The sequence below is a fragment of the Ictidomys tridecemlineatus genome, chromosome 3, assembly GCF_052094955.1.
Source record: "Ictidomys tridecemlineatus isolate mIctTri1 chromosome 3, mIctTri1.hap1, whole genome shotgun sequence".
Classification (NCBI taxonomy): Eukaryota; Metazoa; Chordata; class Mammalia; order Rodentia; family Sciuridae; genus Ictidomys; species Ictidomys tridecemlineatus.
The window spans coordinates 105,130,932-105,155,326 of NC_135479.1; the positions used below are offsets into that span (position 1 = coordinate 105,130,932).

Consider the following 24,395-nt stretch of genomic DNA (forward strand, 5'->3'; position numbering starts at 1 on the left):
GGCAGGTACACCTCTGAAAGTAGTCCAGGGGGACATAGGCTAGCCAGTTCAGCCTTGATCTTGTCTCTGCAGCCTCCTCAAAACTGCCTCATTTCCATGGTGTGCTTGGGACCAGGATGATAACTCCCATCCAGGACTTAAGTTCTGTGAGTTGGAAAGTACTTTGATATTGGTATTTGAGTCACACACTCAACTATTTCAGGGCTAGGAACTCCATGGGCTATTCCCACCCTGGGCTCTGGGTGGGTGGTGTTTGGATACTCTGTGTCCTTTGGGTGCACATGCGTTGGGCATGGTGATTTTGGCCAGGTAAACCTAGTCCACCATTGCCTCACCAAGGCAGAGGTCCTGAAGATGGTAGTGCAGAATATCCCAGTCCTCTCTGAAACATGTATGTCAAAGACCCTGGAGCACCCCAATGTGATTCAGATATTTCATTTTTTTAAGACCCTCAAAAATGTCTATATCGTGATGGATCATGAAGGTGGGGAACAGCTACTTCAGTATATCACATGTGGTGGCACGCAGGAACAGGAGGCCTGGAGAATCTTCAGGAAGATAGTGTGTGCCATGGTCTACTTCCATGAGACGGGTGTCATACACCAAGATCTGAAGCCAGAGAACATCATGGTGAATGCCAGAGGCAATATCAAACTCATCAACTTTGGTCTCAGCACCAGGTTAATGGGTGGGCAGAAGCTGGACAATTTCTGGGGTACTCTTACATACCTTGCCCCTGAACTTGTCCTGTGGCAAGTGTATGAGAGCCCCCAGTGGACATCTGGAGCCTGGGTGTCCTTCTGTATTTTATGTTGAGAGGGAGCTGCCCGTTTATGGTGAACATCACTCAGGAAGTGCTGATGAGGAGTGTTCATGCAAGATACCACATTCTTCACTCTTTTCCCATCAAAACATGATGGCTCATCCAGAAAATATTGTGAACACGAAGAAGAGGCCCACAGTCAAGTAAATCTTACAGCAGTCATGTCTGAGGCAAGGTGAGCAGTATATACCCTGTGACTGTAATGAGGCACTTACAAACCAGGCCCCACAATCATTATAATCCTGTTTGACATGGGTTTTGATCCATGCCAAACCTGGGTGTCTCTGTCCAAGAGAAAGTTCGATGCAAAGATGGCTACATACCTGATACTGAAGCATCATAAGGTTAAGGGGTAGGGTGTTATCTGTTCTGGGTCATCTACCAAAGATTGTGGAGGGATGGAACCCAGATTCAGACTGGGAGGCACTGCTGAGAGTGGGGGTCCCTGCAGGCAGGAAGTGGAGAGGAATGGCAGGCAGGCTGGTATCACTCCCTTCAACAAAGACACATGGGAGACAGGCAGGACCAGCCTGTCATCTCTGAGGGGCTGAGCGTGAGATAAGTGTCGTGACCCGCCCTGCCACCCAGCCTTGCAAAGAACCACACCGAGTCGGGAGTTGAGTCAACCATAGAGGTGCAGCAATCTCAACTTTAATGCGTCAGGAAAAATGTTATATAGTGATAGGAAGGGATAAGAAGATAGAGTAGCAAGAACAAATAAGGGGCAGTTACATCACTATCACTAAGGGGCCTAGGCAGATTTCAGATTAAACCATTAGGCGGAGCTAAAGTCAAAAGCCTGCGTGCAAGCTAATGCCAATCCAGCCAGGTCACCTATAGGGAAATGCTCTGGAAGAACCCATGAGGCCACCTAAGCCAACACCCAATAATGGCTGCGTCCCAAAGGAGGTAAAAGGTCCCAACAGGCTGGTACTTCTGATGCCCTTCTGCCCTGGCCTTTGGAAGCCTGTGCTTCTAAAGATTATGTTTCACCCATGCCCCAAGGATCTTTCTGGTGTTCCTGTCCACTCACAGAAGAGCACCAGGGAGCCTGCCCTTTGTACCTTTCCTTTGCCCTGTGAGCATCAGTTGCCCAAGGAGGCCCAATGGCCACATCCACAAGGCAAGGCCCTGGCAACAGAAATGGCTAGAAGTGAGTGAGGAAGAGTATCACTATCTGTGTCCAATGACTGTGCAGCTACATGCCACATGTCAGCAATAAAGTGGCTTTAATAATAGAGAAGAAACATGCCACATCCATAAACAATGTGGCTTCAGGGGAGTGGAGAGCTGAGCCGGACAATGCCAGTGGACAGCCTGAGTCTCCTCTGTCCCCACCTGTGTAAGATGTCAGAGACTGTTCTGCCTGGGACACTTCATCCTGCCCTGCTCCTCTGTCCTTTCCCCCATTCTCCTGAGATGTTTCTTAATAAACTTGTTGCAGACAAATTTTGTCATAAAATTATTGTTCCAATAATATTTAGATTTAAATGTAGGCTGATTAAAAGAAAGGTGGGGCTTCAGAGTGAGGGCAGGGGCCCACCAGCCATCTTCTGTAAGGCCTGAACCACTGTGCCTCCCTCTGCAGTGTGGATAATCACTGGCCTTTAGTTAGAATAGGTGAGACTCACTCACCTTGAATCTGTAGTTGGTCACTCACCTTGAGCCAGCATAGAGCATTACTTGTTTTGACCTAGTACAGACAGACTTGCTGTATGAATCTGATATGGATGGAGTTTCTCCACTTGAGCTAGTGTAGACATGACTTTTAGCTGGTGACCTTGGCCCAGAGGAATCCCTCCCTGAGGGTTGTGGACAGGGTGAGGAGCAGTGGTTGGAGAAATCACTTCTGAGAAGGCATGGGTGTTCTCAATGTTAAATGACATCATTTTCATAATAATGTGTGCAGGGAAGGAAGAGGTGAGCCAGTGGGCAGGGATGGGCATGCCTGCAACAATGGTGGATGCTTCTGCATCTGTCATGCAGCCTCCCCACTCATAATCATCTCATCACTATTGCTAAAGGTATTGGAGAAGGAGTACAGAGGATTTCAGGAGTGGAGATGCCAATCCTTATTTTGGATGCAATTTACTGCTTTTCAGCCACCCACAACTGTGGTACTTTCCTTAAAATTGCCACCTAGGAAACTAATGCAGGTATCCATTGCTCAGAATAAACCCCACCATCCTGACATTGATATCTATGTCTGTGTGATCTTCCCTAGGCCTCATATGCTCCACTGTGGACATGTGGGTTTCAGACTGCCTCTCTGATTGTCGACTCTGTTTGTCTAAGTGGCTGGACTTCTCTTGTGTGTCTCTGGTTATCTTGCTTGGGAAGTTGGGTGTTTCCACCTCACACACAATCCTGCATGATTCTGTCGTGATTCCCTGACCCCAGTTGATCACCATGAACTCATTGCACAGTATGATACAGAATAGAAACTTCCAAAGAGCAAAGTTCTACTGTTTTGTGTCCTGTTTTATCAGCTGTATCTAAAAGAATACTTGGTTTTTCACAATAAATACTTGTTTATCTTAATGTGTTCATTAGATTTTTGTGTGTGTATGTGTGTGACAAGAATCATCTGGAGTAAATTAAGCTGGTAGCTGTTTGTTGGGTTAAGGTGGGAAGTTAAACCAACAGGACTGAGTCTCAGGAAAGATTGCTGGGAGGCAGAAATCAAGATCTTTACTAAAAACCCAGGTTTCAAAGTGGAGCCAGAGGAGAGTGGGCACAGGAGGGTAGGGTGAAGGAAGAGCTTTGGAGGGAGGATGGTCAAGGCCAATTGGAATGCTCACCACGGGACTGTGGATGAGGCCCTGGCTTGTTATCCTATGGACATGTTCTGGAGTTTCTTCTCAGATGTCATGCTGTCCTTGGAGTTGCATTGTGGACTCTGGCTTCATGTGTATGCACATGAACATGTGGGCCCATGAGTATACTCCCAGGTTGTGCAGGTGAGTATTTATAGATTGGATGTAACATTTTTGAAGTCTCCACCCCTGTCATTGATGACCTTTCAGGGCCAGAGCTGAGGAGAAGGAAAACCCAGCACTGCAGGAAGTTAGAAGGAATGGACCATTCTCCAAGGAGGGCTTATTCTGCATAAAGCTCCAGGTGGGCAGATGTTGACACAGCAGAGTGAATGAAGAGTCAGCTTTTGAATTCCCAAGTTAAAATTCTTACTTTGCAAAGCAATTGGTGGGGAAGGCCTGGAAGATTTTTGTTTTACTTTATTTTTTTGTAAACAGAATGACCAAAGAAAGGGGATGAAGTCAGGGAGCAGAAGTGAGGGAACATTATGTTGGGAGAATTCCCTAGTGAGGGAGATGATCCATAGGGTGCAAAATAAAGGACCTATGGCATGGGAACATTCACAATCAGAGAAGGAGCTATTCTCTCAAAATACCAGGCTGTATCTGGCAAGGTGTAATCTCAACAGCTCAGGAAGTTGAAGCAGGAGGATGACAAGTACAAAGCCAGCCTTCTGAACTTAGTGAACTTGAACTTGAATTTGAACTTGAACTAAGCAAACTTAGCAAGACCTGTCTTAAAATTTAAAAAAATAAACAAAAATAGATGGGAATGTAGCTCTGGGTTTTAGGGTTTAGTTTCCCTGGGTTTAATCCTCCAATCCCCCCCTGCTCCCCACACCAAATAAACAAACAAAAAAACAACCAAAACACCAGGTAGAACCTGAAAGATGGGGTGCTCTGAACACATCTGTTTAGCCCTGCACACCAGGAAACTCCCCTTGGCTCTCAGGAGCTGACTTACCGAGTCCCCCAATAGGCTTCAGGCCTAGAGTGGTTTGATGCTGTGTTATTTTCACAGGCCAGGAAGAAGGTGCTCAGAGATCTGTAAGAGATTTTTTTTTTTCTAATCTCTCTTTTTTAAAAGAGAGAGAGAGAGAGAGAGAGAGAGAGAGAGAGAGAGAGAGAGAGACAAAAAATTTTAATATTTCTTTTTTAGTTATCGGCAGACACAACATCTTTGTTTGTATGTGGTGCTGAGAATGGAACCTGGGCTGCACACATGCCAGGTGAGCGCGCTACCACTTGAGCCACATCCCCAGCCCAAGAGATGTTCTTAAGTGTGGCTGGAGTCTGGGCCCAGTAATAAGGGAACCATTTAGACTTTGAAGTGGATATGGAAGAAAAGTAATCTCTTGTTCTTGGTTTAGACATGAAACTAGAGGAGCTTGTTGAATGCCATTTTCTTCTTCAAGTCTTATTTCATATTAAGTATTTCCTTGACATCTCTATTTCCCTGGCATCTCTCTTAGTAATATACCTTGAGCAATTTACCCCACAGTGTAAATAATGCTTGTTGGAATAGCTTCATGAAGGCTGAGGTGCACAGGTCAAGAAGTAGAAGGCTTCAGTCTTCTGGGGGAGGCATCAGGAATGACCAAGCCCAACCCACATAAAAGCTCTGCTCAGGCCTCTCATGCTTTCTTTGCTCAAACATGTTTACAGTCACATCCTCACAGAGGGCCCTCAGCTTTTATCACGCTGCCATAAATAAAGTCATCCATCCCAGACAGGGCCACTTTGTTTGGTTCATCTTCTCTGGATAGGCTCAATAAAAATCTCCTTTACACTGTAGTACCTAGAAAATCAATTTATTTAAAAATTTTGGTATGTTTTCATTTGTCAGATGATGGTGCATATGTGACCCAGGCTTCTGTCTTGGCCTGGGAGGCAGGTGACCTTCAAGCCAACCTTAGCACATGGCCATGACTTCAGATTAGCCATAGCCATGGTCCATATTGTTAACACATCCTTTTCTCTTTCTGTGTGCTCTTAATTTCATTATTTCTAGATTCATTTCTTTCTAAATACACATTCAGTTTTTAGAAAATTTTGTAATATCATGGGGCACACTGTTGTGATCAGTGTTGGAGGAACCACTCTAGAGCTACATGCATTTGAAATGCATTTATATTGAATGTACTCTTAACACACAGAGAATGGTACTATTTCCGTTTCACCCAGCCAGCAAGTCCCTCAGATGTAATAGACCATGTTCCATCCATAGTGCGATGTCTCTGGGCCACAGAAGTGGTCTCTTGACTGTCAGATGCCAGTAGTTCAACTGGGAACCTGAGCGACAACAGTTCACGGTGACAGCAGGGCAACACTAGTGGCGCTGTGGGGAGAGTGAGAGTGCATACATGGCAGGGTTAGGGAGTCTCTGAATGTTCACTTCCCTGAGTGTCCCGTTCTGGTGGCTGATGGTAGCAGAGTAGAAAGTCTCTGAGCATTTGCCTCCCTGTGTGCCTCTTTCTGAGGAACTTAGCTTCTGTGATAGCTTATATAGGTCCCCTTGCAGTTTGCAGGGCTTTATTGTCATCCTTATAGTCGCTATCTTTTGCGCTTCACAAAAGGTCAGAAGGATAAGATAGCAGATGGTTGTCATATGTCCAAGTTCAACTTGCATTGTGTGGGTGCTTGCTTCTTTAGAGTGCTCCTTACACACTATATTTTTAAAATCTTGCCTTCACTTTTTACTCTGAGCAAGTACCAAAGATATGTATTTATGGATTTGTTGTTGAGTCCTGGGAGTTGGGCCATGGGGGTTTAAGATGGATACCTCAAACCCATCAAAGCTTGTAAGAACTCCATTGCATTGAGGGGTTCACAGAAAAGTATTGTACACTGACCTTGCTCTAGGGGATGGTTTTGGGGCTTAGTTTTTCATGTTGCTTTGCAGTCCACATGGCTTTAATTATTCCCTATAAGTAGGAATAATTCCATTTTACATGAAAACCAGAGCAAGAATTAATGGTTTACCTTGAAGGTTTATCACAATTCAACACTCCCTAAGCTCAGCTAGGCTGGTAGCTCTGGGTGGCCTGAGACCCAGCATCCATCTTTTTCCACTAAGGCTAGTGATGTTCTTTCTCCAGGCTCTCACCAGGGTGCTTGGCACAGCCACAAAGACATTTGTTCAAAAGGTTAAAAAGGATGAAGCAAGCAGACAAGGTCCTGGTATCCCAGACAGGTGAGCTAGAGCCCAACCGAGGGTGATTGGTGCCCAGTAGAAAGGAGCACAGTGTCTGGAGCCTCCGTGTAGCCATCCAGAAGCTCTCTGCAGACATTCTTCAGAGCAGCCAGACAGCATGTGCCTAGAGTCAGGGTACCCAGGTGGGGTGGGCTTTCACCAAAACATGCATGCTTCTTCACCATGTTAGTAGCCGTAACACAGGACAAGGAGATCAAGGTCTCAACACACCTCTGATGTCCTTCAATCCTACTTGAGATCTGTCAGTTGGCACCTCTGTCTCAGGAATACCTGGTAAGGCATGTTGGAGAGACCCTGGCTCTTGCCCAATGTGCACAGATGAGACAAACTGGGTTTCAAAGAGCTGGCTGCAACATTAAGCTAAGAAAGTGGTGAAAAATCACACAACACAGAGGGTAGTTTTAAACTGAGAGCAGGAATTCTATGTGAGCTTAATGTTCAGTTTCCATGCTGGAAAGAGAGCATGAACCCTGTTTCCTTTATTTTATATCAGGAACCTCAGAGAGGGATAAGATTTCAAGGACGGAGTCTTGCTTCATGACGTCTTGTCAGCAGATAGGTTGACATCTTGGTGAGTCACACCCATCTCAGGTGCTTTGTGGGATCTGAGGCAGAGATAGAGGGCGAGGTGCACCTGTATCATGTGATCAATCCTTGACAGGGAGCTTGCAGTGCTAGGCCTATCCCCTCATTTGGCTACTATGTGCAATAGTTCACACACATAGCCCATGGATGGCTCATGACAACTGGCCTGCTTCTTGTTACTGGGGACATGGATCTCTGGATCTGCAGTTGAAGACTGGGCCTCTCCACAGACATTCCTCCTCATTTTCCAGTGTCCATCATGGGTCATTAAGTGATGTCTGTAGGCTGGAACACTGCCCAGCACCACCCCAGTCTCAGGGAGAGTAAAGCTGGTCTCTAGCATCAGGACTAACCACTCTTACCTTTAGCCTCTGAGCCAGATCAGTCCACCCATGTGGCTCACTCAGCTGTCTCAAGACAGGCTGCCAAAAGCATGACGCATGTCTATGTGGGCTCCTTCAAGCCTTCCTTAAAAAGTAAATTAAAAAACATCAGGGCCACTTGCACTCCCTCTGCCAGCTTTGACTCTTTTGCAACGATGAAAGCTCCATGTTGTGGAAGCTGCAGTCAGTTGTGGACCTTACAAATAAGGGTATGGTAAGGTGGCCTGGGAAGCCTGGCTAAAATGGAAAAGCAAAGGGCACTGGTACCAGGCAGTAGGAAGATCCTGCACTATGAAAGAGTTACTGAAGATGGCAGAAGCTTGGTTGGCATTTGGGTTTGGGAGGCTGACATAATTTAGACAGAGACAGGAGCAGCTGAGCTAAGGACCTAGAACAGAAGGAAGCAATGTGTAAGAGAAATACTGAGAGTGAGGGTTGGCTGAATTTGCCCTAAAGGGGCATCTGAGTTCAATTACACAAGACTTGGTGCATCCTGGGCAGGAGTTCAGATGGTGAGCTATAGACATGAAAGTTTCAGTGGGCTTAGGCTGCAGTGTTGGAGTGTCATCCCTGGGATGTAGAACAATCCTCTCATTTAATAGCCCACGATGGAGGTGAAGGAGGAGCTCTGCAGGAAGGAGAGTGAGTCTGGATACTGCTGAGATGTAAGGAGGATAGGAAGTAAGCAGAGAGCTGTGTTGATAAAGCAAAAAGCAGGAGATGACTTTATATCTGCTCCTGATCACACAGGTAGGAGGAGAATGTTACCACAGCACACCTGGACAGACAAGCACATCCAGGCTGAGAGTGGAGAATAGCAGGACAGGCACGGGCATCATGCACAGTAGAAACTCTGGAAAATTCTGCAGGTTGGAAAGATGCTCAGCTTGAGGCAAAGTGACACTTAAAAAACCATGAAACATTAGCTTGTGGCAGGTGCAATGTTTTATTTATTTGCTGTGCCCACTTGGCTAATGCTGACTGGAAGAAAGAAGCTCCACATCAGCATCTGGTACTGTTTCATCTGCAGACAGAGACAAACATCTGTCACAGGGCTCTGGGGTTAGTGAGAGAGTGAACCATGGATTTTGGGGTCTGGAGCTTGCCTTTTCTGCACTTGCAACTGTATAGCATCTGCTGGATGACACACTAGATACTGGGAAGCCAAATTCCACTGGAAGACATGTTCTTGCCAACAAGTACAAACTCAAGAGGGTAGAGAGAGGGGGCCTGGGCAGATGTAAAGGGACTCAAGATGAAGAAGAAGACTGGATGAAGAAGGATGGTGTGGAGAAGGAGTTGTGGATAGCATTGCCAGTGTTGGGAAGGAGGAGAGGCAGAAGGGATGGGGTACCCAGGCAATGATGACATGCACATGTATGTCCAGCTCTGTCATGGTGAGATCCTCTGTCACTGCTCCTTTCAGAAGAATTCTTGATGACTCTGATGGTCTGTTGTATTCCCAGGAATTCCTTGATGACCTGAGATTCTGTCAGAGATAAGCATCAGGACAGGAAGCAAGTCCTAAAGTCACTGCATGCATGTTGAGACTCCCCTGTGGGTCTCAGGAGGCCTGCTATTTCTGTATTTGGCTCACTCATCTGTACCCATTTTGAACTTGAGTGTTGGACATCCCCTGCCAGGACCTATTGCTGTCACATATCTGTCCCTGTCTCTCCTTCCACTGCTTGGCTGGTCTTTCTGGCAGTGAGGGTTTGACCAGGTATTTAACACTCCTGTATAGGGGACCAAGGCAACTCAGGACTCCCAGCAGAATGTACAGCTTGATGATGACACAGAGAAAGGAGCTGTAACCAAAGACAGTGATGAACCCCAGGGCCTCCCACAGGCAGAAGCTGGTGAAAGCAGCTTCCTCATTCTTCTCAAACAGAATAGTGTAAAGAGGTAGAGGAGAAGGTAGGAGTGAATTTCCACAGAGACCTCCAGCACCATGGTGACATTTCAGCTGCCTTGTATGACCCAGTTCCCTCAAAATGTATTTTTCCCCCAAATCATATTTTTCTTTTAATAAAAGAGAATTATTTTGAGAATTTATCTTCTAACAAAAGAGAACATTGTGGATGACAGCAAGTTAGGGAGACCTGATAGCTGCAGGGACCACCATTGAATAAGAATGTGAGGTTCCTGAGTGCTCCCTGTGGAAGCAGCCCCATTCTGCCTGCCCTTAGGACCAGGGAAACAAAGCAGAATGACCAGGCCTAGCCAGGCACAGCATCCTCCACCAGCCATGAACCAGCCAGGGGGTAGTGCTAGATCTGGATCCTTCATTTAGGGACCATCTGAGGAGCTACTGGGCAGCTTAGCAGGCCCATGACCTCAACTCCAAGTTTTCAGAGAGTATCAGCAGTCAACTGTCAATAAAGCCTTTTTGTTGTTTTGATGGTATGCTTCATGTGAACATGTTTTATGATGGGACACCACTCTTCATGGTGGTCTAGCTATGCATTACACTATAAGGAGAGTATTTTGATTCTGAAAGTCTCAAGTGTTTTAGACCCAACATGTTTTCTTAAGAGGAGTGATTATTCATTTTTTATTTGATTACACAAATAAGACACAAATTCTTTTTTTTCTTTTTGTGGTTCTGGGGGTTTGTCCTAGGGCCTCCTGCATGCTAGGAAACCTTTCTACCACTGAGCTACATCCCCAGCCCCATAGATCCTTTAGTTGTCATTAGCTTCATGATGAGCTAGTGACAATAAAATTACTTAGAAGTTCAACTAGATTTAGACTCATGCAAGAGTTTGAGCATCCATAGCTCCTTGTGATTTCTAAAAGGTAGAGTGTTTCCCCACAACACAGCAGCATCTAATATCACTCCTGGACTGAGTTGACACCTCTGCTTCTCTTGGCTTACCATTTCCTGCAGAGGTCTAGGAAGAGTTGGACGTTCTTTGACTGTTTGTTCCAGTGACAAATATTTGATTATATTGCTGCTAAAAGGTATGCATAGAAATAAAATAGATACAAAAATTATTTGGGATAAGTGATTCAGTCACAGTGAGTCAATTTGCCATTAGTACTTTTTTTTATACAGTAACTCACTTGGGAAAGTTAAACCATGATTTGAAATAAAATTTCAAAAATGTCATGTTTCCCCTCTAGTGATCAAGTTTTAAGAAGGCAAACCTAAAACATAGTGACAGAATAAAAATATAACAAGTTCACATATGTTTTACTTCAACTTGAAATATGTAAAAGTGGCACATACTTTGAATTTTTAAAATTTTTTAGTTGTAGTTGGACAAAATGCCTTTATTTTTATTTATCCATTTTTCTGTGGTGCTGAGGCTCAAACCTCGTGCCTCACATATGCTAGGTGAGTGCTCTACTGCTGAGCTACAACCCCAGCCCACATACTTTGAATTTTATATTAGTTTGAACTATTTGATTTTTGTGTTATAAATGTTCATAATAAAATACAGAATTAGCTAAGAGTGTCAGTTACCAGTAATTAAATGTATGAATAATTAAACAAGTAGGTGTTTGAGAAAATATAACCATATCCTAAGGTTTCACATTAGTTTAATCTTTTTTTTTGGGGGGGGAGTTACTGGGGATTGAATCCAGGTGTGCTTAATCACTGAGCCACATCCCCAGCCCTTTGTTGTATTTTATTTAGAGGTAGGGTCTCACAGAGTTACTTAGGGCTTCACTAAGTTGCTGAGGCTGGCTTTGAATTTGAAATCCTCTTGCTTCAGCCCCTCAAGACACTGGGATTACAAGGATGTGCTACCATGACAGGCTTAGATTTATCTTTATACAGAAATTGAAAAGAAAGTGCAGAGATTTTCAGGTATTCTCAGCCTGGTTTCTACCCTTATTATGACTTAGGTAAGCTGTTTCTAAAGTGTTAACATCTTAGACAATTCATTATGAAGAAGAAATACTGGTATATTAAAATTAACTGAAGTCACATATCTTTTGGATTCTTGGTACTGTGTCTTTCTGTTTTAGGATTCCATCTAGGATCCAACATGACATCCAGTCATCATGTCTCCATGAACTTCTCTTGGGATGACAGTTTCTATGAACTCCCTTGTTCTGATAACCATGACAGTATTTAGGAGGACTTGTCAGGTATTTTTTAGATTGTTCTCCATTGAATTTTTCAAGAAGAAAATTTTAAAAGCCACAAGAAAAAAGCAGCAGATCACATATAGGGGTATACCAATTAGTTTAAAGGCTGATCTTACAACACAGTCCCTGAAAGCTAGAAGATCCTGGAACAATATATTTCCAATGCTAAAATATACTGTATTCTAACCAAGACTCTTGTATGCAGCAAGACTAAGTGTCAGATTTGATGATTAAATAAAATTCTTCCATGATGAACAAAAGTTAAGAGAATCTGCAGGCAGAAAACCAGTGGTCAACATATCCTTGTCAAATATATCATTAAGAGGAAATGGAAAAGAACAATGAAAACAACAGTGGAATGGAGTACACAATGGGAAAAAACTAATCAAAGTGGAAAAGCAAGTCAAATTAAATAACAAAGATAAACAAATATGACTGGAAATACAAACCATATCTCAATAGTAACCCTAAATGTTAATGGCATGAACTCACCATTCAAAAGATACAGGCTAGTAGACTAGATTATTTTAAAAAAGATCCTACAATATGCTGTGTACAATAAAATCATTTGATAGGAAAAGAGATACACAGACTGAAGGTAAAAGGTTGGGAAAAATCATACACTCACACAGACCTCAGAAGCAAGCAGGGGTGTCCTTACTCATATCAAATAAAGTAGACTTCTAGCCAAAGTTTATCAAAAGGGATAAAGAAGGACCCTACATATTGATCAAGGGAACCATACAGCAACAAGACATAACAATCTTGAATATATATGCCCCAAACCATGGTGCAGCTATGTTCATATAAAAAATTCTTCTCAAGTTCAAGAGTCAAATAGACCAAAGCATAATAATCATGGGTGATTTTAGCACACCTCTCTCACCACTGGGAAGACCGTCCAATCAAATTTGAATAATGAAACCATAGAACTCAAAACCACAATTAACAAGTTAGACTTAGTTGACATATATAAAATATCAACCAATATCAAGCAGCACAATATCTCAGCAGCACATGGATCCTTCTAAAAAATAGACGCTATATTATGTCCAGGGCAACTCTTAACAAATACAAAGGAGTAGAGTTACTACAATACATTTTATCCCATTGTAATGAAATAAAATTGGAAATCAATGATAAAATAAGGAAGAAAAATTCCTTCTTCATATAGAGAATGAACAATATGCTCCTAAATGAACAATGGGTTACAGAAGATATCAAGGAGGAAATTAAAAAATTCTTAGAGGTAAATGAGAACTCAGACACAACATATCAAAATCCCTAGGACATTATAAAAGCAGTACTAAGAAGAAAATTCATTGCTTGGAGTTTATTTCTTGAAAGAAGAAAGAGCCAAGAAGTAAATGACTTCACACTACACTTCAAAGCCCTAGAAAAAGAAGAACAAACCATCTTCAAAAGCAGAGGAAGGCATGCTATAATTAAAATCAGAGCTGAAATCAGTGAAATAAAAACAAAAGAAACATTTGGAAAAATTGACAAAACTCAGAATTGGTTCTTTGAAAAAATATATAAGAATCACAGACCCTTAGTCATGCTAACAAAGAGAAGAAGAGTGAGAACCCAAATTACTAGCATACATTTTGAAAACAAATAAATATCAAAACAGACACTACAGAAAAACAGAAGATAATTAGAAATTATATTGAAATCATAACTCAAATAAAATAGATGATAGTGAAGGCATCAGTAAATTGCTAAAGTCATATGACCTGCCCAGATTGAGCCAGGAAGATGTACATTTGCTGCAGTCCAGCTGGGCAAATAACCGGGAGGTGACAAGCAACTTGAAGGTTGAAGCGGGAACTACTTTATTGCAAGTGAACTCAGCGGATCTGAGCGAGAACTCAAAGTAGCGGGCTCCTAAGGTAGCAGAACCGCTTCTCTGCAGAACAACAGAGGTATATATACCTAACTAATTACACACAGCTTGACTCAATTAACATCATCTAGATACAGCAGTCAGCCAATAAGAAATCCTCATCATCTTAATGGCTCGCTGGCATTGCTTAACAAACCACTCCTCCTGGTAAACTGCCAGGCACATCTTGACTTGATTTTCATCCCCAACATACATCACTTAAAGAGACCAATATCAAGTGAGGACCTAGAAGAAGTCATCAAAAGATCAGCAACCAAGAAAAGCCCAGGACCAAATGGATATAGAGCCAAGTTTTAAAAGACTTCTCAGGAAGAACTAATACCAATAATCTTCAATCTATTTCAGGAAACAGAAAAAGAAGGAGTACTTCCAACTTCATTCTATGAGGCCAATATCACCCTGATTCCCAAACCAGAAAAAGAAACCTCAAAGAAAGAAAACCTCAGACCAGTATCTCTAATGAATATATATGCAAAAATCCTCAATTAAATTCTGGCAAATTGAATACAAAAACATATAAAAAATATCATGCACCATGATCAGGTGGGATTCATCCCAGGTATGCAAGGTTTGTTCAACATATGAAAATCAGTCAATATAATTCATCACATCAATAGGCTTCAAGATAAGAACCATATGACCATCTCAATAGATGCAGAAAAAGCATTTGACAAAATACAGCACTGCTTTATGTTCAAAACACTGGAAAAACTAGGGATAGCAGGAACTCATGACAACATCATAAAGGCTATTTCTGCGAAGCCTCAGGCCAAGATTATTCTAAATACAGAGAAAAGGAAGGCATTCCATCGAAAATTTGCAGCAAGACAGGAATGCCCTGTTTCTCCACTTCTATTAAACATAGTTTTTGAAACACTAGCCAGAACAATTAGAGAGACAAAGTAAATCAAAGGGCTTTGTATAGGAAAAGAAGAATGTAAATTAGTACTAATTGCTGATCATACAATTCTATAACTAGAAGAACCAAAAAGTCCACCAGAAAACTTCTAAAACTAGTAAATGAGTTCAGCAAAGTAGCAGGATATAGAATCAACACCAATATATAAAAAGAATTTCTGCATATAAGCCTCTGAGACCAAAATATGGGAAACTGCCCCATTCACAATAACCTGAAAAAAATAAGACACTTGGAAATGAATTTAACAAAAGAGGTGACAGATCTATAAAACAAAAACTACAAAACCCTAATAAGAGTCATAGAAGAAGACCTTAGAAGGTAGAAATGTCTACCTTGCTCTTTGATAGGCAGAATTAATTTTATCAAATTGGCCATACTACCAAAAACACTAAACAGACTTAATGCAGTTACGATCAAAATCAATGACAATCAATGGTATTCCTCTTAGAAAGTGTAAACCAGATGAGATTTTCAGGGAGAGAACTAAGATGTCAGAACAGAGGAGCTACTGTGTCTGGGGGCTCTGCACATGGACCTGAGAAAACAGTCAAAATGCTTCTCCGCCAGGTCCTGCCATGATGGAAAAACTACATTTCAGAGTGTGTGACAGGACACCATACAGTGAACCTTTCACAGATTCTACCAGAGTGGAAAACACAACGCTAAACAAAGACGCTTTGCTTGCCAGTAAGATTCCAGACATCAGCCCCAAACCCGCAATCTGAACAGATGCCTGGACCACAATCTGCAGATCAACCTAGGATTCACCCCTTCCTGCTGCTACAATTTTCTTTGAAGAGTGGGGTGTTGTGTGAAGAAATAAGTAACACATTTACCAACACACATTCTGGGAAACTGGGATCAGTGTTTGATAATACAACATCAGGATCCCTGCAGGCTGGTATCTTTTAGGGGTTTGCATCCACACACAATAGAATAAGGGTATGGATGGAAAAAGGAGAGCTACCTGGAGCTTAAGATACAGCACACTGAAGATGGGTTGTGACTAGGTATTTTTACCTCTACTAGTCTGGGAATTGTATTATTTCTTCTTCTTCTTCTTCTTCTTCTTCTTCTTCTTCTTCTTCTTCTTCTTCTTCTTCTTCTTCTTCTTCTCTCTACATTTATCTGAAGCAGACACATTAACACCACATTGAAGAAGCAGCTCAAATATTTGTGTTGATTTGTGTTCCACAGCAAACATGAGGGCTGCTCTAAAATAAGAGAGATAACTTCAAACTTAGGCATTTTAATAAATTTAGTTTAAAAAGCCATTGTATTACATTTTACCAATGTGATATCTAGCTTTACATACACTAACAGACATATACATCTTGTAAGATCAAATCTTTATCTTTGTAAATCATTTGGAAGTCTAAAAGAAAAACAAACAAATGAAGAAAGAAATCACTTGTCCCCAAAGCAGAGTTACAAACTTAAAATCCTTCAGTGAATAGTAACTATGATGACGTAATTCATTTGGAGTTGGCAAAGATTTCAATGAATAAAGCTCCATTTTCTTCCTAGGGTTATGTAATATATTGTAACTCACAGTCAGCTAAAGGTCAAGAAATAAAAAAGCTATTTGCAGGTGTAACATAATAACAATAGAAATGGTGATAATAATAGCCATTGTTGCTTCAGTCATTCACTCTGAGAAGCATTTGCCAGGCACTGAAATCAATGCTATGTGTATAATATTGCAGCCAGCCTTCAAGCATATGTTATTCTGTTTTTAATTAGAAATGTATAATATTTGTCAAGAGCAATTATCCCTCATATAGGAAAAATATAAAATCAATATTGTACAAATTAAGTAATTTAAAGCAAATAGTCAGACAAAAGACAAAATAATTAAATAATTTTCATTTATTTATGTTCCACACAGTATTTACAAAAGAAAACTATATCAGGAGAAGATAAAATATTACAGAAAGTTTAAAAGATTAATAGACCACTAGAAATGCTAACAAAGAGAAGAAGAGAGAGAACCCAAATTACTAGCTTATGGGATGAAAAAGGCAATATCACAACAGACACTTCAGAAATACAGAAGATACTTAGGAATTATTTTGAAACCCTATACTCTAATAAAATAGAAGATAGTGAAGGCATTGATAAATTCCTTAAAGCATATGAACTGCCCAGATTGAGTCAGGATGATATAAACAACCTAAACAGACCAATATCAAGTGAGGAAATAGAAGCCATCAAAAGAATACCAACCAAGAAAAGCCCAGGACCAGATGGATACACGGCAGAGTTTTACAAGAACTTTAAAGAAGAACTAATACCAATACACTAGAATCTATTTAAGGAGATAGAAAAAGAGGGAGTACTTCCAAATTCACTCTATGAGGCCAACATCACCCTGATTCCCAAACCAGATAAAAACACCTCAAAGAAAGAAAATTTCAGACCAATATCCCTAATGAATTTAGATCCAAAAATCCTCAATAAACTTCTGGCAAATTGGATACAAAAACATATCAAAAAGATCGTGCACCATGCCCAAGTGGGATTCATCACTGGGATACAAGACTGGTTCAGTATACGAAAATCAATAAATGTAACTCACCACATCAATAGACTTAAAGATAAGAACCATATGATCAACAATAGATGCTGGGGCTGGGGATGTGGCTCAAGTGGTAGCGCGCTCGCCTGGCATGCGTGCGGCCCGGGTTCGATCCTTAGCACCACATACAGACAAAGATGCTGTGTCCGCCAAATACTGAAAAATAAATATAAGTTCTCTCTCTCTCTCTCCCTCTTTCTCACTCTCTCTCACTCTTTCTTAAAAAAAAAACAATAGATGCTGAAAAAGCATTTGACAAAATACACCATCCCTTTATGTTCAAAACACTAGAAAAATTAGAGATAACAGGAAATTACCTCAAAATGAAAAGCTATATACACTAAGCCTCAGGCCAGCATCTTTCTCAATGGAGAAAAATTGAAGACATTCCCTTTACAATCTGGAACAAGACAGAGATGCCCTCTCTCACCACTTCTATTCAACATAGTTCTTGAAACACTAGCCAGAGCAATTAGACAGATGAAAGACATTAAAGGCATAAATATAGGAAAAGAAGAACTTAAATTAGCACTATTTGCCGATGACATGATCCTATACCTAGCAGACCCAAAAAATTCAACCAAGAAACTTCTAGAACTAGTAAATAAATTCAGGAAAGTGCAGGATATAAAATCAACACGAATAAATCAAAGGCATTCCTGTATATCAGTGACAAATTCTCTGAAATGGAAATGAGGACAACTACTCCATTCACAATATCCTCAAAAAAAAAAAAAAACCTGAGAATCAACTTAACAAAAGAGGTGAAAGAGCTATAAACTGAAAACAATACCATCCTGAAGAAAGAAACAGAAGAAGACCTTAGAAGATGGAAGGATTTACCTTGCTCATGGATTGGTAGAATTAATATTATTAAGATGGCCATATTACCAAAAGCACTTTACAGATTCAATGCAATTCCCATCAAAATCCCAATGACATCCTCGCAGAAATGGAAAAAGCAATCATGAAATTCATCTGGAAGAACAAGAGACCCAGAATAGCTAAAGTAATTCTAAGCACGAAGAGTGAAATTGATGGTATCATGATTCCAGATTTTAAACTATACTATAGAGCAATAGTAACAAAAACTGCATGGTACTGGAACCGAAACAGGCTGGTAGACCAAGGGTACAAAATAGAGGACACAGAGACAAATCCACAAAATTAGAACTACCTTATATTAGACAAAGGTGCTAAAACCATGCAATGGAGAAAGAATAGCATCTTCAACAATGGTGCTGGGAGAACTGGAAATCCATATGCAACAAAATGAAATTGAATCCCTTTCTCTCACCATGCACAAAAGTCAACTCAAAATGGATCAAGGTGCTAGGAATCAGACCAGAGACTCTGCATGTAAAAGAAGATAAAGTTGGCCCTAATCTTCATCACGTGGGGGCAGGCCCCAAATTTCTTAATAAGACACCTATAGCACAAGAGTTAAAACCAAGAATCAACAAATGGGACAAATTCAAACTAAAAAGGTTTTTTTTCTCAGCAAGAGAAACAATATCTGAGGTGAATAGGGAGCCTACATCCTGGAAACAAATTTTTACCCCTCAAACATCAGATAGAGCACAATCTCTAGAGTACACAAAGAACTCAAAAAGTTAAACAACAACAACAAAATAACCCAATCAACATATGGGCCAAGGACTTAAACAGAACTTCTCAGAAGAGGATATACAATCAATCAACAAATATATGAAAAAATGCTCACCATCTCTAGCATTTAGAGAAATTCCAATTAAAAGTATTCTAAGATACCATCTCACTCCAATAAGAATGGCAGCCATTATGAAGTCAAACAACAATAAGTGCTGGCGAGGTTGCAGGGAAAAAAGTACACTCATACTTTGCTGGTGGGACTGAAAATTGGTGCAGCCAAATTGGAAAGCAGTATGGAGATTCCTTTGAAAGCTGGGAATGGAACCACCATTTGACCCAGCTATTCCCCTTCTTGGGCTAGAGCAAAAAGACCTAAAAGGAGCATACTACAGGACACAGCCACATCAATGTTTATAGCAGCACAATTCACAATAGCTAGAATGTGGAACCAACCTAGATTCCCTTCAACAGACGAATGGATTAAAAATATGGCATTTATACACAATGGAATATTACTCAGCACTAAAAAATAACAAGATCATGGCATTTGCAGGCAAATGGATGGCATTAGAGCAGACTATGCTAAGTGAAGTGAGCCAATCCCTAAAAAAATGCCAAATGTCTTCTCTGATAAAAGGGGGGTGACTCAAAATGGGATAGGGAGAAAGAGCATAAGAAGAAGACTACCACTAAATAGGGAAGAAAGTTGGGAGGAAAAAAGAGGGAGAAGGAAAGCTACACAGAAGATGGAAGGAGAAGTACATTGTTATACAGAATACATATATGATGTTCTAATCAGAAAAAGAAAAAAAGTGTGTCACATTAGATTAGATAGACAGAAAGGATGGGAGTGGAGGGGAGGAGTAAGGAGGATAGGAAGGGCAGCAGAATAGAATAGACAATATGATTGATGTATGTACAATCCATGTATGTATTATATGTAAAAATACATTCTGCTGTCATGTGTGACTAAAAAAATTTAAAAATAAAGTAAAAAAAAGACAATACAATGAACAAAAATAACAGTTATTATTTTACCAGTTGTTTAATTTTTATGGTTGCTTGCTCTATAAAAAAATAAAATTTAATATAAACAATGTTATGGGTAAACTGAAAAAAAAGAAAAATAAGTCATTAACACAGCTTTAAAAAAAGAAAGAAAGAAAGAAAGAAAAAAAGAATGGAAGAAAGTAGTGTATCATGAGAGTTTTCTCCTTTAGAAATAATTCAAATGACCTTCCTAAAAAGAATCAGCAGGTCTGGGGATATAGCTGAGTGGTAGTGGGCTGGCCTAGCATGCAGAAGGCCTTGGAGTTTAAAGCCCAATACTGCAAGGAAAGAAAAGGTTGGGAAGAGAGAAAAAAAGAAGGAAAAGAGGGAGGAAGGGAGGAAGTAAAGAAGAAAGAAAAAAGGAAAAAAGGAAGAAAGGGAGGAAGAAAGGAAGAAAGGAAGAAAAAAGGGAGAGAACAAAAGCAGGGAAAGCAATGGGTTATTAAAGTAAAAGGGAAAGCAGTACAAATATAAATACATGACATAAAATCTGTTGAGGCAGTTTAGAAAGCTTTAGAATTTGCATGACATCAAACTGAGTGGTATTATGACTGTATAGAAACTTAAGAAGCTCCACCTTGGGCTGGCAGAAACCAAACTCAGGGGTGGGAGGCATAGAGAGGACTCCTGTCTGGCTGGAGTAGAAGGGACCTGAACCCCGGGCACTTCAGGATGCACTGGTTAGGGAAGGAAAGGGCCAAGACTACCCTGATGGGCAATTGAGCACCACAAGGCTCCTGGGAGTCCTTCACTCCAGCTCCCCACCATCACAACCCCCCCTTTCAGGGGTTCTCAGTGGTCTGTTCCGTTGCCTGGTGCAGGTTTGAGTTCCTCACCAAACACCGGAGTGTTCACAGCCTATATTGGCCTGCCTGGGCAGGCTGTGGTTGTGGTGGCAAGAGCCAAAGCCAACTTAGCTTGATGGAGGCACCAAGGACTGCCCTACAGCCACATTAGCGGGTGGTCCTGGAAGAAGTAGGCAGGGTTGTGGCAGCATTGTCTGAAGACATGAAGCCAGGCCCAAGTCCTTATGGTGTTCCTTGGGAGTTGGTGATGTGTAGAGCTATTGGATGTTTTGCTCTTCTCTTGTTTTTGTGGAGAAGTTTTCAGTGTGTTAGAAGCAGGCTGTATGTGGGAAGAGAAAAACAGCTGGCTTTAAAACTTTCTAGACTAATTGAAGAGAAATGTGAACTACTTGAAAAAGTTAGCCTTGTTCAAAAAGAGCTTGAAGGCTTAGAGTCAACTTTAAAGGGCAGCAGTCCTGAGAAGGGTCCAAGAGACGTCCCCAATTTGGAGGCAACCTATGAAAATCTGCATAGGTCCAAACCTAGCCATGGGGATGAAAGACTTTTTCTAGACAAAGAGCTAGAAGAACAAAAGGCTAGACATTGTAAACAGGATGAAATCATGGCAGATATATCGAGAAGGATAAAATCCCTTGAAGGTGAATCAGAATCAATCAGATCAGAAATAGCTGAAACTAAAACAAACTTGAGACTGCTTCAAATAAGAGAGGAAGGACTTCAGCTGGCAATGAAGGAAGCCTTGGATGAATGTTCCCAGCTTCAGCAAAGTCAGAAACCGATCTTACAAGGAGACGCTGAAGCATGGAGGGAACAAGGACGTGTCCAATGTGAAGAGAGCACCACATTGGAAGACTCTCAATTCCATTCAAAACAAGTTCAAACTGATAAAGACAATCACGTGGAGTCTCTGACTGAAGGCTTGCTGAAGATGAAAGATAGGTCTTCTCCAACCAAGGGAGCCCAAACAGACATTGGGAACTTGGAATGGGGAATGACGAGTGAATCAGGAATTGGTGCTCACTTGGATGATGAGCCCAAAGGAGCTTTGAAGCAACTGGTTGATGGTGCTAAGCTAAAGTCCTCCTTAGAAACCTTAGAAGGAGAAAGAGTTCAAACTTGTGCTTTCTTATCTGAAGTAGAGAAAACAAAGGAAGACCTTAGAGAACAGATTAGAAATCTGAAGAATGAACAGGCCACCTTGCTGTCAGAAAATACATGGCTTGAAGGTGAGAATGAGAACCTTCAGCAGAAATTTAAAGACATGATGGAATGCTATCAAGAAAATATGATGAAACTCCATGGGAAACTCAGAGTAGAGGAAAATTCCCTGGAGGAGCAAGAGGAGAAACTTTCCAAGGTCAAAGAAGAGATGGGCCATACAAGAGAAGAGCTGGAGACCTACAGAAAGCGAGCCAAATATCTTAAAGAAGAATTGGAGAGAACCATTCAGTCCTGTCAGGGGAAGATTATTTACTCTGAGAAAAAAGCACATGAGAGTGAGTTGGCGGCTTGGATTGCTGAAAGAAACCTCCATTATTTCATGAAACAAAACGCTCGCAATAGACAAAAGTTAACTGAAAGGGAGCTTCAATTGGAACTCCTAGAGGAAGATCCCTGTGCACTTGGTGTTTCAAATGCAGCATTGGGCAGAAAGCATTCCCCCAATGTTCCCTCACCATTGGGTCCTCCTTGGCAAGGTGGATGTTATTCAAAGTATGGTAGACCATGGCGACCAGCAGAATTCAGAGGTTCTAATCTGTCTTCTTTGGATAAAGAGGATGGGCCTATGTCTTCAGAAATTCAGTCCAGTAGAAAGGAGACCAAAATCAATCTTGATGATTCCAATGTGCTCGATTCACCTCTCCCTGCTGAAAACCAAGCAACTGGCTCCGGCTCATTGTTGGCACCTTTCCCTCCAGTCAGAGGTGAATTATTTCCTGTGGACCCAAGGAGTCAGTTCATGAGAAGAGGACCATTTTTCCCTCCGCCTCCTCCAGGAAGCAGGTATGGGACACCTGGAGATTATTTTCCACCGGGCCCACCACCCCCTCCATTTTTTCCAATGCCAGATGTCTATGAATGGAGGTATTTTCCTCATGACCTTCCCCCAAGAGCTGGATTTCCTCCCCCCACCCCCGCATTCTGAAAGTAGAAGTGAGTGCCCTTCAGGCTTCTTTACACCTTCAAGTGAGTCTGCTACTGAACATCAACAAGAAACCTGATGTTTTTGATCTCTCTTCAAAAGTAATTTGACTTACCTCTCATTTTTAGTTGTTAAGTAATTGCTTTTACTTAAGTAAGTGATTATACTTTTGCTCTGATTGAAGCTAAATAAAACTATAATTCTTAGGATAGTATTTTGGAAATAAAGATGGTTTAAATATGATACTATGAGTAAATTATTTTCATTCTATTTTCCTCTAATGATTACAGCATTGAATTTGATTAATCCACTATTCTATAAACAACAATGGGAGTTTCAGGTATGTCATCCAGCCTCTGGGGATATTTGAAATGCCCAACAAAGGCAGTCTCTTTATACAAAGAAGTGTATTTACTATGATTGTAGCAAATGTGAAAGGAACTTTATGCTTAATGAAAGATTTTCATTGATTTTCAGTCTTGTGGGGCATGTCAACTAGTTTTCCCATAAAACAATAACTAGAGCATATTAAGAGTAAACCAGAAAACACTACTAAACATGTCATGGAAGTAGAAGATCTCAAATACAAAGAAAGTTGCAGTTCTCAAGAAACATTTTGGAATTGGAAACCACAATTTAAACTCACTCTGCTCCCATTTTCCCTGAGTCATCTTGATGACTTCTTTTTCTTCTTCCTCCCTTCTCCTCCTCCTCCCCCTCCTCCTCCTCCTCCACATCCTCTCTTCTTCTTCTTCTTCTTTTTCTTCTTCTTCTTCTTCTTCTTCTTCTTCTTCTTCTTCTTCTTCTTCTTCTTTCTATCTTTCTTTGTTTTCTTCATCTTTGAGTTCTTCTTCTATCTTTAATTAATTAATCACTCAATCAATCAATTAATTAATTTTTATGTGGTTCTGAGGATTTTACTCAGTACTTTGCATGTGCTAAGTGAGTGCTGTTCCACTGACCCACAACCCCAATTCCTGTCTTTTATATTTTATGCCCATTTTCATGAAATTTAGAATTGCATTCTGCTGTGGTTCACTGATAAAGGTTTACCTAGTCTTTGGTTTTGGGAAGATATTTGTAAAATACACATGAATTATTGGGACACTGAAATAAGAATCAGACACATAATTGTCAGCTTTTGGTATTCTTAGATTTGATACTCATAAAATGACTCTGCTAAACTACTTTAAGTTTTTTGAACTGCTCACTTTCAACTTCTATATCATTGCCAACAAGTGACAATTGGCCAACCTGCACCAATACACAGAGAACACTTTGAACAAGTTTTCCCCAATAGAGACCAAGAACTAACATGTATTAGAAATACCCTAACTATAGTTAAAGCTTTATTCAAATGTTAAATATGCTCTCTAAATGTGTGTGCATGTGTTTAAAGTGTACATTTAAACCTAAAATGAATGCAGTAGGTCACACAATTCTGACATTGTGTTATTATT

At 40.9% G+C, this 24,395-nt stretch overlaps 1 protein-coding gene across 1 annotated transcript; it reads left to right on the forward strand.

Annotated features, from left to right (window-relative positions):
* Nucleotides 1–8,429: 8,429 nt before the first annotated feature.
* On the forward strand, nt 8,430–24,177 carry LOC144375721 (melanoma inhibitory activity protein 2-like). Its single transcript, XM_078041161.1, has 5 exons — nt 8,430–8,463; nt 8,975–9,171; nt 9,566–9,726; nt 21,090–22,796; nt 24,090–24,177. The coding sequence occupies exons 1-5, from the start codon at nt 8,430–8,432 to the stop codon at nt 24,175–24,177; spliced, it is 2,187 nt and encodes a 728-aa protein (XP_077897287.1).
* The last annotated feature ends 218 nt before the right edge of the window (nt 24,178–24,395 follow it).